Source organism: Cariama cristata, unplaced genomic scaffold (assembly GCF_000690535.1).
Source record: "Cariama cristata isolate BGI_N322 unplaced genomic scaffold, ASM69053v1 scaffold43413, whole genome shotgun sequence".
NCBI classification, from domain to species: domain Eukaryota; kingdom Metazoa; phylum Chordata; class Aves; order Cariamiformes; family Cariamidae; genus Cariama; species Cariama cristata.
Window position 1 is genome coordinate 19,322 of NW_009608626.1, and position 14,626 is coordinate 33,947.

General features: G+C 36.0%; 1 protein-coding gene across 1 annotated transcript in view; it reads right to left on the minus strand.

Annotated features, from left to right (window-relative positions):
- BRWD1 (bromodomain and WD repeat domain containing 1) overlaps positions 1-14,626 on the minus strand; it is a gene marked incomplete at its 3' end in the record, with an annotated part of 48,440 nt that overhangs the window by 15,757 nt on the left and 18,057 nt on the right. The window contains exons 15-26 of the mRNA XM_009697203.1: positions 13,200-13,425; positions 12,567-12,752; positions 11,667-11,850; positions 10,772-10,862; positions 9,698-9,838; positions 7,530-7,615; positions 6,441-6,636; positions 5,339-5,455; positions 5,118-5,225; positions 4,610-4,734; positions 4,412-4,494; positions 3,847-3,958 (exon numbers count right to left, since the gene is read on the minus strand). Coding sequence (XP_009695505.1) covers positions 3,847-3,958; positions 4,412-4,494; positions 4,610-4,734; positions 5,118-5,225; positions 5,339-5,455; positions 6,441-6,636; positions 7,530-7,615; positions 9,698-9,838; positions 10,772-10,862; positions 11,667-11,850; positions 12,567-12,752; positions 13,200-13,425 — 1,655 coding nt within the window. The remainder of the gene's footprint in view (positions 1-3,846; positions 3,959-4,411; positions 4,495-4,609; positions 4,735-5,117; positions 5,226-5,338; positions 5,456-6,440; positions 6,637-7,529; positions 7,616-9,697; positions 9,839-10,771; positions 10,863-11,666; positions 11,851-12,566; positions 12,753-13,199; positions 13,426-14,626) is intronic.

Below are 14,626 nucleotides of genomic sequence, written 5' to 3' on the forward strand. Positions count from 1 at the left end.
TGGCTATATCCAACTTACCCAATATAAAAATCAATTTTACGAAGCCTGTATCAAGAAGTTGCAGAAGAAAAATAAGCCATACACTTGGAAAAATGAGATAACAACATCAAGGGGAAGATAGGAGAAAAAACACACAGAAGAGAGGATTTTTTTGCCAACCATAACAGTAGCTGTGCAAGTCCGTGGAACGTTTCAGAGAAAGGAAGAGTAAGTGAGGTATTTGGTATATTAACATTTCATTTTATAAGGCATACTATATTAAGACAAAGAGTAAATATAAAACTAAGAAACTAAAGTTAAGTAAGGACAAAGAGGAAGCAAAGGCAAACACAGTTGATATATTGATAGTGTATCTGTATATTCGCTCTGATACTGAACTACTAAGTATGAATATAATTTTGAGATCTCTCCAAATCCTACTACATTTGGGCAGATTTTCACATGTTTTTAACACGAAAAACATCAAGAAATTTTGGTATTTCAAAGATAAGCTGATCCAGTTGGGCTTTTCTTAACATCTTACTGGTCCAGCTAGACCAGTAATTTGTGTCTTTGAAACTATTCTTGGGAGATGCTATTTATGGAGACTGTATGATCCTGGTACAAGTCCATTCTACTCGTACTTCCAGCATTCATGATCGTTGTATTCTTCTAGGCATGTTTCTAATACCTTTTTGAACCTGCTAATACTGTTTCCAAAGCCTCCTGTGTTAACGTGTTTCCAAAGTTCACTACCCCCAATGTCAAAAAAATCAAATCCAAACCCTTTTAAACAAATCCCCTACAGATTTCAACATGCACCTCTAGTTCTGTCATTACAGAATTTGGTGAATAGTAATTCTCTATTGATCTTGCCCATCACCTTCATGATTTTGTGAACTATGAACACATCCCTTTCATCCATCTCCATCTGAAGTGTCACTTTCAGTCTTAACCCACAAAGCATCTGGTACATACTCTTAATCATTTTAGTTGTCCTTCTCTGTACCTTTCCCAAGGTCATTACACCTTCATTAGATGCCGAGACCCAAAATGCATCAAGACATCGGCACACCACAGTGCTAGAAAGCGGTGAGCAATACTGTTTTGTCCCTGATATCCTTTCTGATGGTGGCCAACACCTTGCTGGTTTTTGTAGCTGCCACTGCATACGCAGCTGATGTTTTGAGATCTGGCAATGACTACCACAACATTTCTGTCTTCAGCTGAATCTACTAATGAGCTCAATATCATGTAAGCATAAATAAGACCATTGTTCCCTCAGATGTCCTACCTGACATACACCTGCACTGAAAACTATCTGGCACCTTTTTACCCAGTCCGTTTTATGAGGTCCTTCTGGAAGACCTCACCTTTAGGGTGATACTCGACTACTACCTGAAATGGCTTGTGATATTTAGAGACCTTGGATATTTCATTGTGCGTGACCTCCGGGAGGCTTAGAAGGACCCTGGGTAAAGCTGGTCCCAGCACCAATTCCTGGGGGAGCCCACTACTCCAGCCTGAAATACAATTGCTAAGAACCACTCCTTTGCACCCTATCCTTCAACCAATTTTCAACACATAGACATATTTGCTCCAACCCTATGTCATCTTATTTTCTTTAACCTCTCTTGAAGAGAAATCCTGTCAAGGGCTTCTTAAAAAAAATCCAAATATATGCAGCCCACTGTCGACTTTATTCATACATTTCCTAACAAAGTCATAGAACTTCAAAAGGGGTAGAAAGGCAGAACTTCCCTGTACAGATGCAGCGCTGGCTCTTTCCTACAGCTGGGTTTATCCTTAAGCTCAATAGTAGTATTATTATAGGCACATACCACAAACTGAAGTCAAATATATCAGCCTACAGTTCACCAATTTCCCTCCAGACCCTTTTCTCTTGGCAGGAGTTACAACAGCAATCTGCCAGTCCTCTAGTGCAGAGTCTAACCATAAGGCAGTTTGCCACTTTGCCACTTGTTTCATACCAGAGTTCTTCAAACGCCTGGGTGAATGCCATCTACTTCTTATGGCTTAATAAACTTAAGATATTTGGTCTAATACCTCCTGTGTATTTATCTCAAACTGAAAATTGAGATGATCATCCTCGTAATATTTTGTAACTAAAACTGTGCTCAGGCAAGAGCATCTCTCCATTATTTTGGATATCCATCAACTTAGGAAAACTTGGATCCACCCACATTCAGCCTGTTTGATGTTCATGACCTAACACAGTTCTGAAGGTTCGTCTCTTCAGTTCTCCTCCCCAGTTAATGTACAATACTTCAAAACTCATTGGTATTCATAAACTACCTCATAATATTGCATGAAAGACTCTCAATACAGTTTAGTACAGCTTAAGTCCCATTTAGTTCTGCTTAAGCTCCAGGTAATGCAACTTAATAATATATAAAGCTGCTTCCACACAAATACCTATTTTTGTCTGGTCAATAACAAAATATTCCATTTGCATATCTTCTACTTATTTATTATCTATACAACTGTGATGGTGACAATTCGAGGTGATACTTAAGTGTGTGACAACCTGGTTACCGACAAGACTTTCAATTAAGTTACATGGCAATTACTCCCCTTCATCTCATTTGAATGTGGTTTCCCACACTCTCCACCACTGAGTGTTTTGAAGACAACTTTCAAAGGTTGTTTCTGGCGTAAAATAAAAAAAAATATTGAAAGAATCTCTGGTGATGACAGAAATAGAAATATTACATATTCACCAATTATTCTCCTTACAGTCAGTCCTCCCCTTCTGGGGTAATCCAAAGCAAGCAAGATCCCAGAACCATCCCAGACAACTTGGACAGGGCAGGACAAGGACAACATCCCGATTCTGAACACTGAGGTCCAGAGTTATCTTTGTTCACCTTTCTTCTCCTTTGTGTGAAGGACCTCTTTGTCGGTATGAAAGAAGGTGCACAGGAGCACCACTAACTTCAAACCATCATGGGGGGGGATAGTAGGGAGTTACTTTTCAGAACCCACCTTGGCAAAGAAGGTATGAGTCCAACTATCTTGTTACCAGTTTGACTCAGATGTTCCTGGCCTTTCCTGTTTAAGCAGTTACTTTTTGCTGCTCCAATACCCTTGATTTGCTCAATTTGCCATCTTTTGAACAATGCACTTGATATTATCTCCTGACAAGTAGACTGGTCAAAGGGATTTGTGTGTTACAGGTAACACAGGGTTACATTACCTGCCAGTTATCTAGCTAAGTATTACCCAAAGAGGAAATCAAAAGGCGAAATTGCAAGTGGGATCTACACAATAGGGAAAGTGGCAGAATACCACTAGGCAGTGAAGAGACTCAAGTTCTGTCTTCACATTCATGTGTCAAGCATGAAGAGAGCAACGTTTGGAAACGTCCTCTACAGGAGTCTCAATTGATATCATGAGATCATCTTATATGTATACTTGCTCCTGTGGGCTATAATGTGAAAGACAGAAGTGCGAGAACTCGAAGCACAAGGATCATGACGTTGGCAACAACAGAAGAGATTCAGAATGTCCCATCTAAAACCAACTATCAAAGAAGAATAATAATTAACGTATACTGGAAACTGCATTGCTTGCTTCTTGGAAGAGATTCAGCACTAGTAATGACAGAAAATGATTCGCAAATGTGAAAGAGGTCATTAACTTCTTTTACCATATTACCATTCACTAAAAAGTTGTCACAAGTTATTAGACATTCACGTTGTGCTAGATTAGCAACTTGAAACCACTAAGAAGTGATAATACAACCAGTAAAATCATTTGAACAATTTATACATTCTCATACTAATAAGTCAGCTATGTAAGAGACAACCCACTAACATTAGAAGAGTAAAATCTTTTTATACTTACTTAACACTGTAACACTGAAAGTGACTATCTGGATATTGAGGCTGATACGGTTCTTGACCCAACACTGTTCCAAACCACCATGCATCATCAATAATGGATCGGAACCTATCAGCTAGAGCAAAAAGAGTCTCCTCAAATATTCTACTAAGAAAAGTTATTCAACTATGCTGCTTCTACAGGCGATTAGAAAAACTTTTGCTCAATGTATTTCAGTTCAAAGTGCTAAACCCACTGATATTCAATAAAAGAAGCAACAGATTATTATGTAAAAAAAATACAACTGTTAAAATCTAAGTAAGTTTACTACTTAGCTATAAAATAAGAAAAGGGAACACTTAGAGTCTCATTATATGTTTTGAAATCGTATCTTAGATCTATGGTAATCGCTCCAAAATGCTTAGTACCGCAACTAGTAGGCTCAAATTTCTAATGGGCAAAGGGACCTTACCTACCAGAGAGCCCTCTGAAGTTACAAGCAAGCAGCATCTAGCATATTCAGCAATTAGCCAAGGATAAATTTTTGATTTCAAAATCTTTTAGTCAAATACTTAGAAAACACACTTACAAGCTTGCCAGTTCGTTTGCCGTGCTTCATCATAGAACTGACGTAATATAAGGAAGTCGATAACATCTGGCATATCATGGTATCTAGATGATAAAAAAAAAAAAAATTCCTTTCATGTGTGCACCTCAGGTCTTTAGGAAGAAGCTTAAAAAGAAATGTATTTTTAAATTCTTCTCAGAAAAATACACATGCGCTTACCTGATGGAAAATGATTTGTCTGTATGTTTTCCGGTGGCATGATCTATAAAGGCAAGCTTGAGGCAACACAATGTGGGAGGACCAACTTCATATCTAATTCCAACAATTTTTACCAATTCCTGATCCTACAGGTAAGAATAAGCAGTTTCAGTTTTGGCAAGTATCACCTTCTGGACTATGCACAGAACTATTATTCAGTGTTAGTTAAACAAGCACATAGATTGTACCCACATGCAAAAAGCCAAAAATATTGAAACTGTATTTGGGATTTCAATGGAAGACATCTGTCAGACTTGACAATTTTAACACAGCTATTTATATCGCAGCTTCCCCCAGGTAACTCTGAAGATACTCTAGTATTTGAAGACACTTTCCCTATTGTTTCCATAAAGAAACATTATGGGAAATGGCACAACCTCACAAATCAAAGTTTTGCAAACAGCGTAATACAAGTCTTCATTCATAGACTACTAGTATTGAACCCACTGTATCTTCAGTGCAGACCTACCCTAAGGACTGCTTTTCTCCATGGCTCCTTGTGTGGATTCAGTTCATAAATATTATTTCTTCTAACTGCTTCAATGTAAGCTTCATGTCCTTGTCGGAAGTATATTACCTAAAAAAAAAAACAAAACCAAAAACCCCAAACAGTAAATGTTTTCCTATATTTAGTAACCATAATAATGTTAGTTAATATAAGCATTTAAAGATTTTAATCAATATTCCTACCTCATCACCCATCTGAGGAACAAAAGGGGATCTTCGAAGAGCTGTGTCTGTTATCCAGACAGGAGGGTGACAATCATATGACAATTCCAAGTTTACTGGTTGTGTTGGAGCATTCGCCTTCACATTTAAGAGAAAGCAAAATGAGACATAATGGAAATATTGGTTAGATGACATCAAAACAACTCATTCCATTTTAATTTGGCAGACAAAAGCTTAACTTATAAAAGACCAATGTACATTTCCAAAACTTATTACTGAAATTCCTCCAAGACTTTGCTCGAGTTGTAACTTTATTTGCAGTACTAACACCAAGCATTCCTCTCCTACATGGAGATCTGAGTGAGCAAGATTAGTATTATGCAGGTCTTAAGAGAAATAAAGTTTTATAATTTAGATGGCAATTTCAGTGCCCAATTAAAAATCTTATCAAGCTGCAAGAAACTATTTGAACATGAAAAATCATGAGATATTGTACAGTAAATACACATATTAGAACAGTTCCAAAAACATAATTTTGAGAAGACTTGGAAGAAAGCGAAAGGATGGAGAGAAAACATATCAAAATTACCCCAAACATTAAAAAAAAATAAATTGTTTGCCCCTTTATGATAGAAAACAGCAAATAACACCTATTTAAACTTAAAAGGATAATTAAAGTAACTGACTTAAAAAGAGTAAATATTGTAACTTTTAAAAAAATTAAAAATTCAAGTATAAATGGCCACCATAAACACAGTGACTATGTCTCCTAAGTTTTCAAAAAGATACATTACTTAGAACCAGACAGTTTAACAGGGTTTCAGTCTAATATTCTGTACTGTTATTTAATAATCACATTTTGCCTTTGATACTGGCAACCTTGAGACCCCTTTTTATTTGAAAAGTGAAAATTATTTCATTTGGAATGCAGATTCTCCATACAAATCCACAGATATCTTGCATTTCGAACGGTCACAAATTAATAAAGGATACACTGTATGTAGCGATACCAATATCCTTGTCCAATGGCAATAACAATTACTTTAACAGTTTCCAGTGAAGAAGTCTAAAAATCTAAGAGAGAAATTTATTAAAGAGTGAGTAGGATAAATTAACTGTATACCTCCTCCTGCTTTTTTGGTTTGGGTTTTTTTCTCCTTTTTCTTCTTCTTCTCTTTGGAGGAGATGATTTCTCTGGTGATACTTCATCTTCTGAAGTACTGTAGTATCTGACAGCTTTCCGTCGAGAAGTCCATACAGGCGGTCGTAGGTTAATTCCTGCATCAGCAATCCAGTCAGAGTATCTACTTGAAGAATCACTGTTCATAGCGGATGAGGTCAGGGAAAATACAAACATAGAACCAAGTTGTCAGTATTTCAGAATCCTAAATTCTTTGGCAAACATCTGCCGATAAAGATCGCCATTGAAAGCACTATCAAAAGAACTACAATTACCTTGACCTGTTGTAACAATTACTTCACTTGATGTTTAACATAATTTTTTGGGAACACAGTAATTCAAAGCATGTTTTTTAAAAAAATTCAAGTTTGGCAAATTCTAAAATCAGTGATTTTATTCAAGAAACTTGTGCAATGAAATTCAGGACTAGTTAAAAGCCCTCCCTAAAGAACACACTAGACAAATACTACTTAAATTCTTTAAAGACAGTTATACAAATCTCACAGGTACGCATTTGCTTTTTTTTTCTCTCTCTCTATTTTTTAGTTCTACTACTATAGAGTTCTATAAAGAATTGTATAGTAAATTGATTAAAAAGTTATCTATAAACTTCATTTCTAAATAAAATTATAAACTTATCAAAATTAAGGGGGTTTTTTTAATCATTTTTGTAAAAGCAAGCAACTGGTGCTGTGTTATTAAAAAAAAACAACAAAAAAAATCCAAAACCAAACAAAAACCCCCACCTGTCAAAAACCCAACAGAACAAAACACAGTATAAAAAAGCCACTCTAGACTATCTTCTTTCTCCTTGCCATCTAGCAAAAAAGCAAAAGGATTTGAAACTACATTAGAAGACAGAATTGGTTTGGGGAAATGGAACACTGAGTAACAATGCAATGTGTCAGTACAGCACCCTACAAAATATTATTACATACAAAGCAGAATATAACTTCCATACAACTTTTAACTTGCCAAAAGTCAAGTACAACTCGTTACAGTAAAAGCTGAGCTTGCTTTATTTGCTTTTACCTAGAACTGTTACTGTTGCTTTTCTTGTCACTTCTCCACTCTTCCTCTTCGTCAGATGAGCCAGAGCCCTCACTTTCTTCAGCTTCCTGAATTTAAAAATATACAGAATCAATCCAAAACTTCCTCATAGCTCATGTTCTAAGGGTTTAAAACATAAAACACATTCTTCATTTATGTCTGCATATTATCAAGTTCAGAAGAAATCTGGTTAAAGAGTTGTTAAAATGGAAATTAAAGTAGTTCTTTTTTTGTACCTGATTTCAACTTACTCTATTAACCTCAGGAGTGCACCATTAATCATTAACTTCTGTATATTCACTCACATGTTACTAGCCACATGTGGATCCACCTGCTGCAGCCATTCTTCAGAGAGCCACACTTCTATCCCCCTACCATATGACAGTTCTATTTTTTTCTAGTCCAAGAATAAGTTCACACCATTTAGCAGAACAAAGTGGCAGGCAATTTTGATTCCTTCAAATTCCAGAGTCACGACACTGTAATTAGGTCATGTAAAGTACACAATAAAATCTAGCTCACTAGAATGCAAAGGAAGAATTTAAAGACTGCAAATCAAGAAAAACTATCACATCTCCCCTCTACACACAACATGGGTACATTCTGTTACAGGAGCAGCACTTCTATCATTTTTTTTTTCCCCGTTAGTTATGCAAGTTAGATTCAGGTGATTTTTCCGATTTTAGTATCAACTGATTGACCAAGTACTAACTGGGTGTATTCATGCATATATTTAAATGCAAAACTAAATAGTCAAGATACGTCAAAATATATTATACCTTAAGTCATTTCCTGATTGTTGTTCAACAATTTATTTGCATTAATTTCATGTTTTCAATGTATTTTCCATAACTAAAATGACTAAGGATAATACATTGCTCATGTCTCAAGCTATATGTCGTCAAGGAAAAAAAAAAACCCACAACATTTAACTTGCAACTTCAAGTTCAATAGCGTTTGAATTAGTCCAACTGATTATTTGTCATCTTCAGAGTAACAAAACTAACAGTCTTCCCCCTAAGTCCTGTTCATACAATGTACAGGATGGACAATACTCACACTAAGTCAGTTCTTCTTTTATCCTACTTTTGCAGGATTAAAACAACAAACCAAAACAACCCCCCCCATTTACAGCAAAGCTCAGCTTCTTACAGTATCATTAGTTTTATTAGATCGATTATCACTTCTTCAAAAATATTTTAAGTATATGTAGCAGGACAGTGTGCATAACTCTCCTATTTGCACTTCGTGTGCTTTGAATTTGTCAGGTGCCAGAAGTCTCCTGTCAGCTCCCCTTCTACCTTACTCCCAAAATGAGGAAAACCTGAACTTTTCATTAAATTTAAAGTGATTCATTGTTTTTAAACACACAGGAATTGTTTATTAAGAGGCTAAGAGAACAGAGTCCATTTCAAAGAATATCAGTCTTCATCTTACTTACAAAATTATCTTATCTCCTGAACATCCCCCACTTTATTCACTATTCAACAAAGTGACTAGTCCAACAACTCCGACCTTCTCTACTCCTTCCACTTCTTCCCTCTTTCCCAGTTTAAGACTATTTCCCTGTGTGCAAGGCAAGACAACTGTAGTCCAAGCAGTCCTGCCGTTGATTTACAGCATCTGGTAACACAAAAGTCAAAAACTCCTCCTATCCACAGCAAAGTCCTGTTTCACCCCAAGCCAGGACTTGCCCAGGATAAACAGACTCTGTGGAAGGATCACCTTACCAGACTGTAACAATGCTTTATCGAGAACTTTTAAAACTTCCAAATTTGTGCACACACCTAAAACTGGAAGGTTTTCGCCAAGAAAGAGCAAAACACATCTAAAATCCAAGCCTCACTTTAAGCCAGCCTCAGCACTGTACATCAGTTTTTTGCCTTGGGCTGTGGATTTGCTTTAGAAGATTCTCATCAAAAATAGTTCAGCCATTTATAAAATGATAGGAAAGATGGCCACTATTAAAGCAACAGATAACTAGGTTTGAGAAGTGCTAACAATAACAATGCCTACAGAAATACTTTCCCTGGTAAAAGAGGGTTTTTTTTGTTTGCTTGTTTGTTTTAAGAGAGAAAAGGTACATTTACATGAAACTTCACTTATTGAGGAACTCAGGTTCAAAATACAGAACATGGAAGAGACCTTACCTGCTCTATGAAGCCAAAGCAGTTCTCTCTTTCCTCATCAGAAGATTGCAGTTGTTCAATGTTATTCCGTGTTCGATAATTTGGACATTTCCGTCTATGCAGTCTACGCTTAGATCGTATTAATGAAGACTCAGAGTCACTCTAATTTATATAGGAAATGAAAAAAAGAATTTACACAAAAGTATTTATGTGGTAAACTTTTATGGGAGTGAAAGGATGGCTAAAAGCACTGCTGAATGTAAAAACTGAAACGGCCTCATCACATCACAGACTGATCACCTCAAAACTTCTTTTCACAAGAAGTAGTTTTCCTGTAAGCCAGTAGTTTTAAATTTGCTGTTCCCAATTTAAGATTCAGTAGTTGTTCTAAGAAATTGCTCTTTATAAAGTACTACGACAGGTGTATTCACATTACCTGATAAAAATATTTACAGAAACAAGACATTAACTGCCTACAAGGTGCAATTCTGAGAGGACCAGAAATCCTCAACGCCCTCCAGTTAAAGGGATCATGCAGTAGAATTCTTGCGTCAAATTGTTTTGTATTGCAACCACAGCAAATCAGGACACTATCTTATAAAAACAGTAAAATAACCAATTTTTCCTTCTTATGGATCTCTTTCAGAAAATAGATAATGAAAAAACAGGGCAAGTCTGAAAAAGTTGCCCCATACACAAAACACTTATCTAAAGTAAAATGACAAAGGAATAGCAATATAACCTATAATTCTTCAAATATAGGACCTTGAACATTCTCACTTGCACCTCAATACTTCAGCATGGATCTGCAACAACTCTTTTTAAGATTTTAACTGCAGTAAAACCAGAATGGCCTGAGATCAAGCCTGCCTTTAAAAATTACTACCAAATACCTTAGATGGAAGGAGGTAAGACTGAAAGAAACAAGAATTCTAGGTATTCATAAAAAGAAATCAAACCTTGTCCTGCAATAAGTGGAAGCTGAATCAGCAGGAAATTTTAAGACCATACTTTCAGAAATACCTGCTTTCATTTTTTAAATGATGACTTGTCCCTGGGCACAGAATGCCCATTTGCCTAGAAGCTGCTGCATACCTTTTCCAATGACTCAAATGACGTTTTCTTCTCTCTTGCATAAAAATCAATCTCTTCTTCCCCTTTTGCAATTTGATATTCTTCCTGCTTCCTACAAGAAAGCAACGAAAATCTAATTCAACATCTGTTTTGACACTGCTGAAAAGTTAAATGATCCATTCTCTTTAAAGGATCTATCTAAAAAACCCTAACACCTAATTCCATTACATTATTAATTTCAGGCGTTATTATTGCTCAAATACCTATAACATATTTCCCCTCATTTCCAGATAGAGCAAAGAAGAGGGATATTAAGAAAGTCTTCCTTGCAAATATCAGAATATAATAAACTCTTTCAACCCCATACCTCCCAACACTGGAAAAGCTTTTTAAAAACTTCAGAGATGTTGCAGCACATATGACTGTATCATTAAAAAGAAATATTTAGCTATCAATTCTAATTCTCCTTTTCACAGATGCATATTGATAGTACTTCTGAAAGCAGCTAACTGTTTTAGCACTTCAAGTGCTCAGTCCTGCTTCTGGTCATAACACATTACCCCCACGAAGTCTCACAATAGCACAATCTCTCCAAACTCTTTCATGTAAATTAATTTAACCTATATCCCTTATTTTGGAAAAAGCAAGAATCTAGGTAATCTAGCTGTCCTTCAGGATGATGTAAAATACTGAAATATGGGAGAACCATTCTCTCAAACTAGAAAAGCTTCCATTTATTCTTGTAGGATGGACTTTACAATTAAAAGCTTTTAAGCACAGCTGACTGTAACACTGACCCATTTCAATTTGTACCATGTATCTGCTTTAGCTTGAGTCTAATAGCATTAGATTTAGAAAAAACAACATGATGCATTCTCTCTAGTCGTATCTGTAGCCCAGTAAGCTGCCTATATACCTGAGTAAGCTTGGTGGTATTTCTGGTACAACAACTCTCCGTCTCCAAGCCTGAAGGTCTCGCTCTGTAGCCATTTGACTTCGTGGAGCATTCTGATGCATCTGACGCACACCTTCAACTTGCCCACTACGTCGCAGACCAATATTGGGAGGAGACGGGATGTCGAAACTTGGTCTTCTAAAAGCTAAAGTATATAAACAAAACCCATTTTTTCCAGACTACATAGAACTGGAACTTTCTTTCTTCTTACTACAAGATAAAAAATTAACACTTTGCATATTCTTATCTCCACAATTGTAAGTATATGACTAGTTATCACCTTCAAGAAATTATTTGTCCTGTAGAAAACACAGTGAGATTACACATATACTTCTAAAATGGTTGTTTCTACTACTATTTTAATACAATAAAAGGATGTAAAATGTGACAGAGGTGTTTTTCTGAACTATCTCAGGCAGCTCAGCGGCTAGGGAGGTTCTAAAAAGCACTTTTCCTGGAGCTGAGCTTATGTAATTAACACTACAGGGACACAGATCAGAAGAGTGTCTGGTTTAAATCTGTAAAGAAGGGAGAGGGGAACTCAGTCTGAACAATGGTAAAATACTTATTTTGCAAACTTTAGAGGAGAATAATGTAGCTTTTCTAAATGTTATTCGAGGACTTTACAAATACTATTAAATTTGCAGCACTCTACAGAAAATACAATTAATGCTCTTTAAAAGGAAAAGCAAAAGGCTTTGTTCTGTAATTTAATCACAGGAGTAGCAGCGATATCGCTATCTCATGGGAATCTTAGTCCCCCCAAAAAACATTAAAGTTAAAACCTGTTTGAAATATTTCACATAGCGTAATAAAAATGGAGACAGAACAATTACCTAAGAATTATCAGCAAGTACTAACCTCCCCTAGGTGTTCCTTCCCTACTTTGTGGACCACTTGAAGCAGATTCTTGATCGGCTCCAGTCCTTTGATCTTGTTGTAGTTGTAATTGTCTAATCACGCCATCAAGAATGCTGGGCTCCAAGCCTTGTTCATCTTGATCAACTGTCTGCTGGCTTATAACTTGTTCAACCACTTCTCCATCACCTTGCAAGTGTAATACAAATAAAATGAATGCGTTCAGTAAACTAACGGACTATAGCAAATTATTTAATCTCCCTGTTCGCATCACAGTGAGACACGTTCTACAACTGAACTCAATGAAAACCAGTCTTGAAATTATTCCAATTGCTTATTCCAAATGAGACATTTATAGAGTCTACAACTCAAACACAGTTTGTGCATGTCAGTGCCCACAGAAAAGAAAAGAATTAAGACATTCATTTGAACAACCTATTTTTTTTCTTTTTGCTTGTTCAAAATCGTATTCACTGTGGGACCTTTCAGCATCTTTAGTGAACATAAATACATGACAGCATGTGAGAAAACAAAGGCATTTTTACATCACCTATGGCATATCTACTCTGTTCCCATTCAGAATTACTACAGTAAGTCTGACTTCTGGATGTAGGCTTTTAGTGATCCTGTTCTTACTTGTTGCTACATATCCAAGTTGAGGAATCAAATGTTCATCTGCAGAGTTCTCTCTTCCTGGCACCAATCTTTGATACATTGTTGGATGAGGGTTTCCATCCACATCTACTAAGAAGGGAGGGGGCATGAGATGAGGAGCCTGTTGAGTCTGTTCATCTAGGACGTAATTGTTAGAGTCTCGAATAAGCGGCCGATAGTCAGTGTGGAAGAACATCTGATCAGGAATCTAGGAAAAAAAAAAAAAAAAGAAGTTTTTATGTTATCAATTTGAAAAAAAGCCTAAGCTGAAGAACAAGTGGCACTAAAATATCTAAAATCTCTTTAAAGTTAAAAGAAAGGGCAAGTTCACCATAAGAAGATTTATGCATAGCTACAATTAACGTGTATGGGTGTTGCGGTACTCTCATTTTTGATAGTGCTTTTGCAGGCAAAAAAATACTTTTAGAAAACAATAAACTGAGTTGACTTAAAGCAGCAGCACTGCTTTACACTTAAAATTAAAAATATTTTATGTCTCATTCTATTTCTTTTCATACAGTTATGAAAAGTTTCCTTGGTCCATGCAAGGAAATCATTGTCTAAAGTTCAACAGAAGCTCTCCAAGTAAAGTTCTTTCTAAACCATGCGCTGTCCAACAGAAGTTTTTTTCTGCAACTGAAACAGTCTGTTAAATCCATGCAGCTGAAGGAAAATGGTTACACAAGTATTGGGTCACAGTCAGAATCTTTGCTCCTAGCAATGATAAGCAAGATGAAGAGAGCAAGTTTCAATTTCAGCTAAGAACGTAGAGCAAGAGAAGAAAAAAATTCTTTAAAATGACAAAAACATGGAATTACCATTGCAACTTTAAAAAAATTAAGGGGAAGTGAAGAAAAGCATAGGCCAGAAAAGCACTTTTGAGAGCTATTTTGAAAAAACAGAAACACATGCATTTATCAAAACAAAAAGGAAACAAGTTGATAGACTCAAAAAAAGCAAAACATTTATCCCATGCACATTTTTCTAATATTTCAAAATCCACAGTGTTGGATGAGTATTTCCTTTTGCTTATTTTAATCAAACTACTACGGTGAATTTGGGTTTGAATAAGGAAGCGCCTAAAGAACTGCAAGTTCTAATAATTGAAATAAACCAGGAAATTATTCTTAACATATAAACAGTCTGTCTTTTTGTTAATTAGGCAGTAGCGCAACAAATTTTGTGACACTTTTCAATCTTTAAACATTAAGCTGTTTTTAGAAATTAGAAATAAAAATAATTTTGAGGTTGAACAATTAACATTCAAACTAGCTGGCTGGAAGACGAAAATGTATTCCAGAAAAGTTCTTGGGAGCTGCTCTCTAGGGAATGTTAAGACACTGGTTGTTTCTGTGTGCCAGGACCATATGTACAAGAGAACTCACAGACATCAAGGAACCCATTCTATT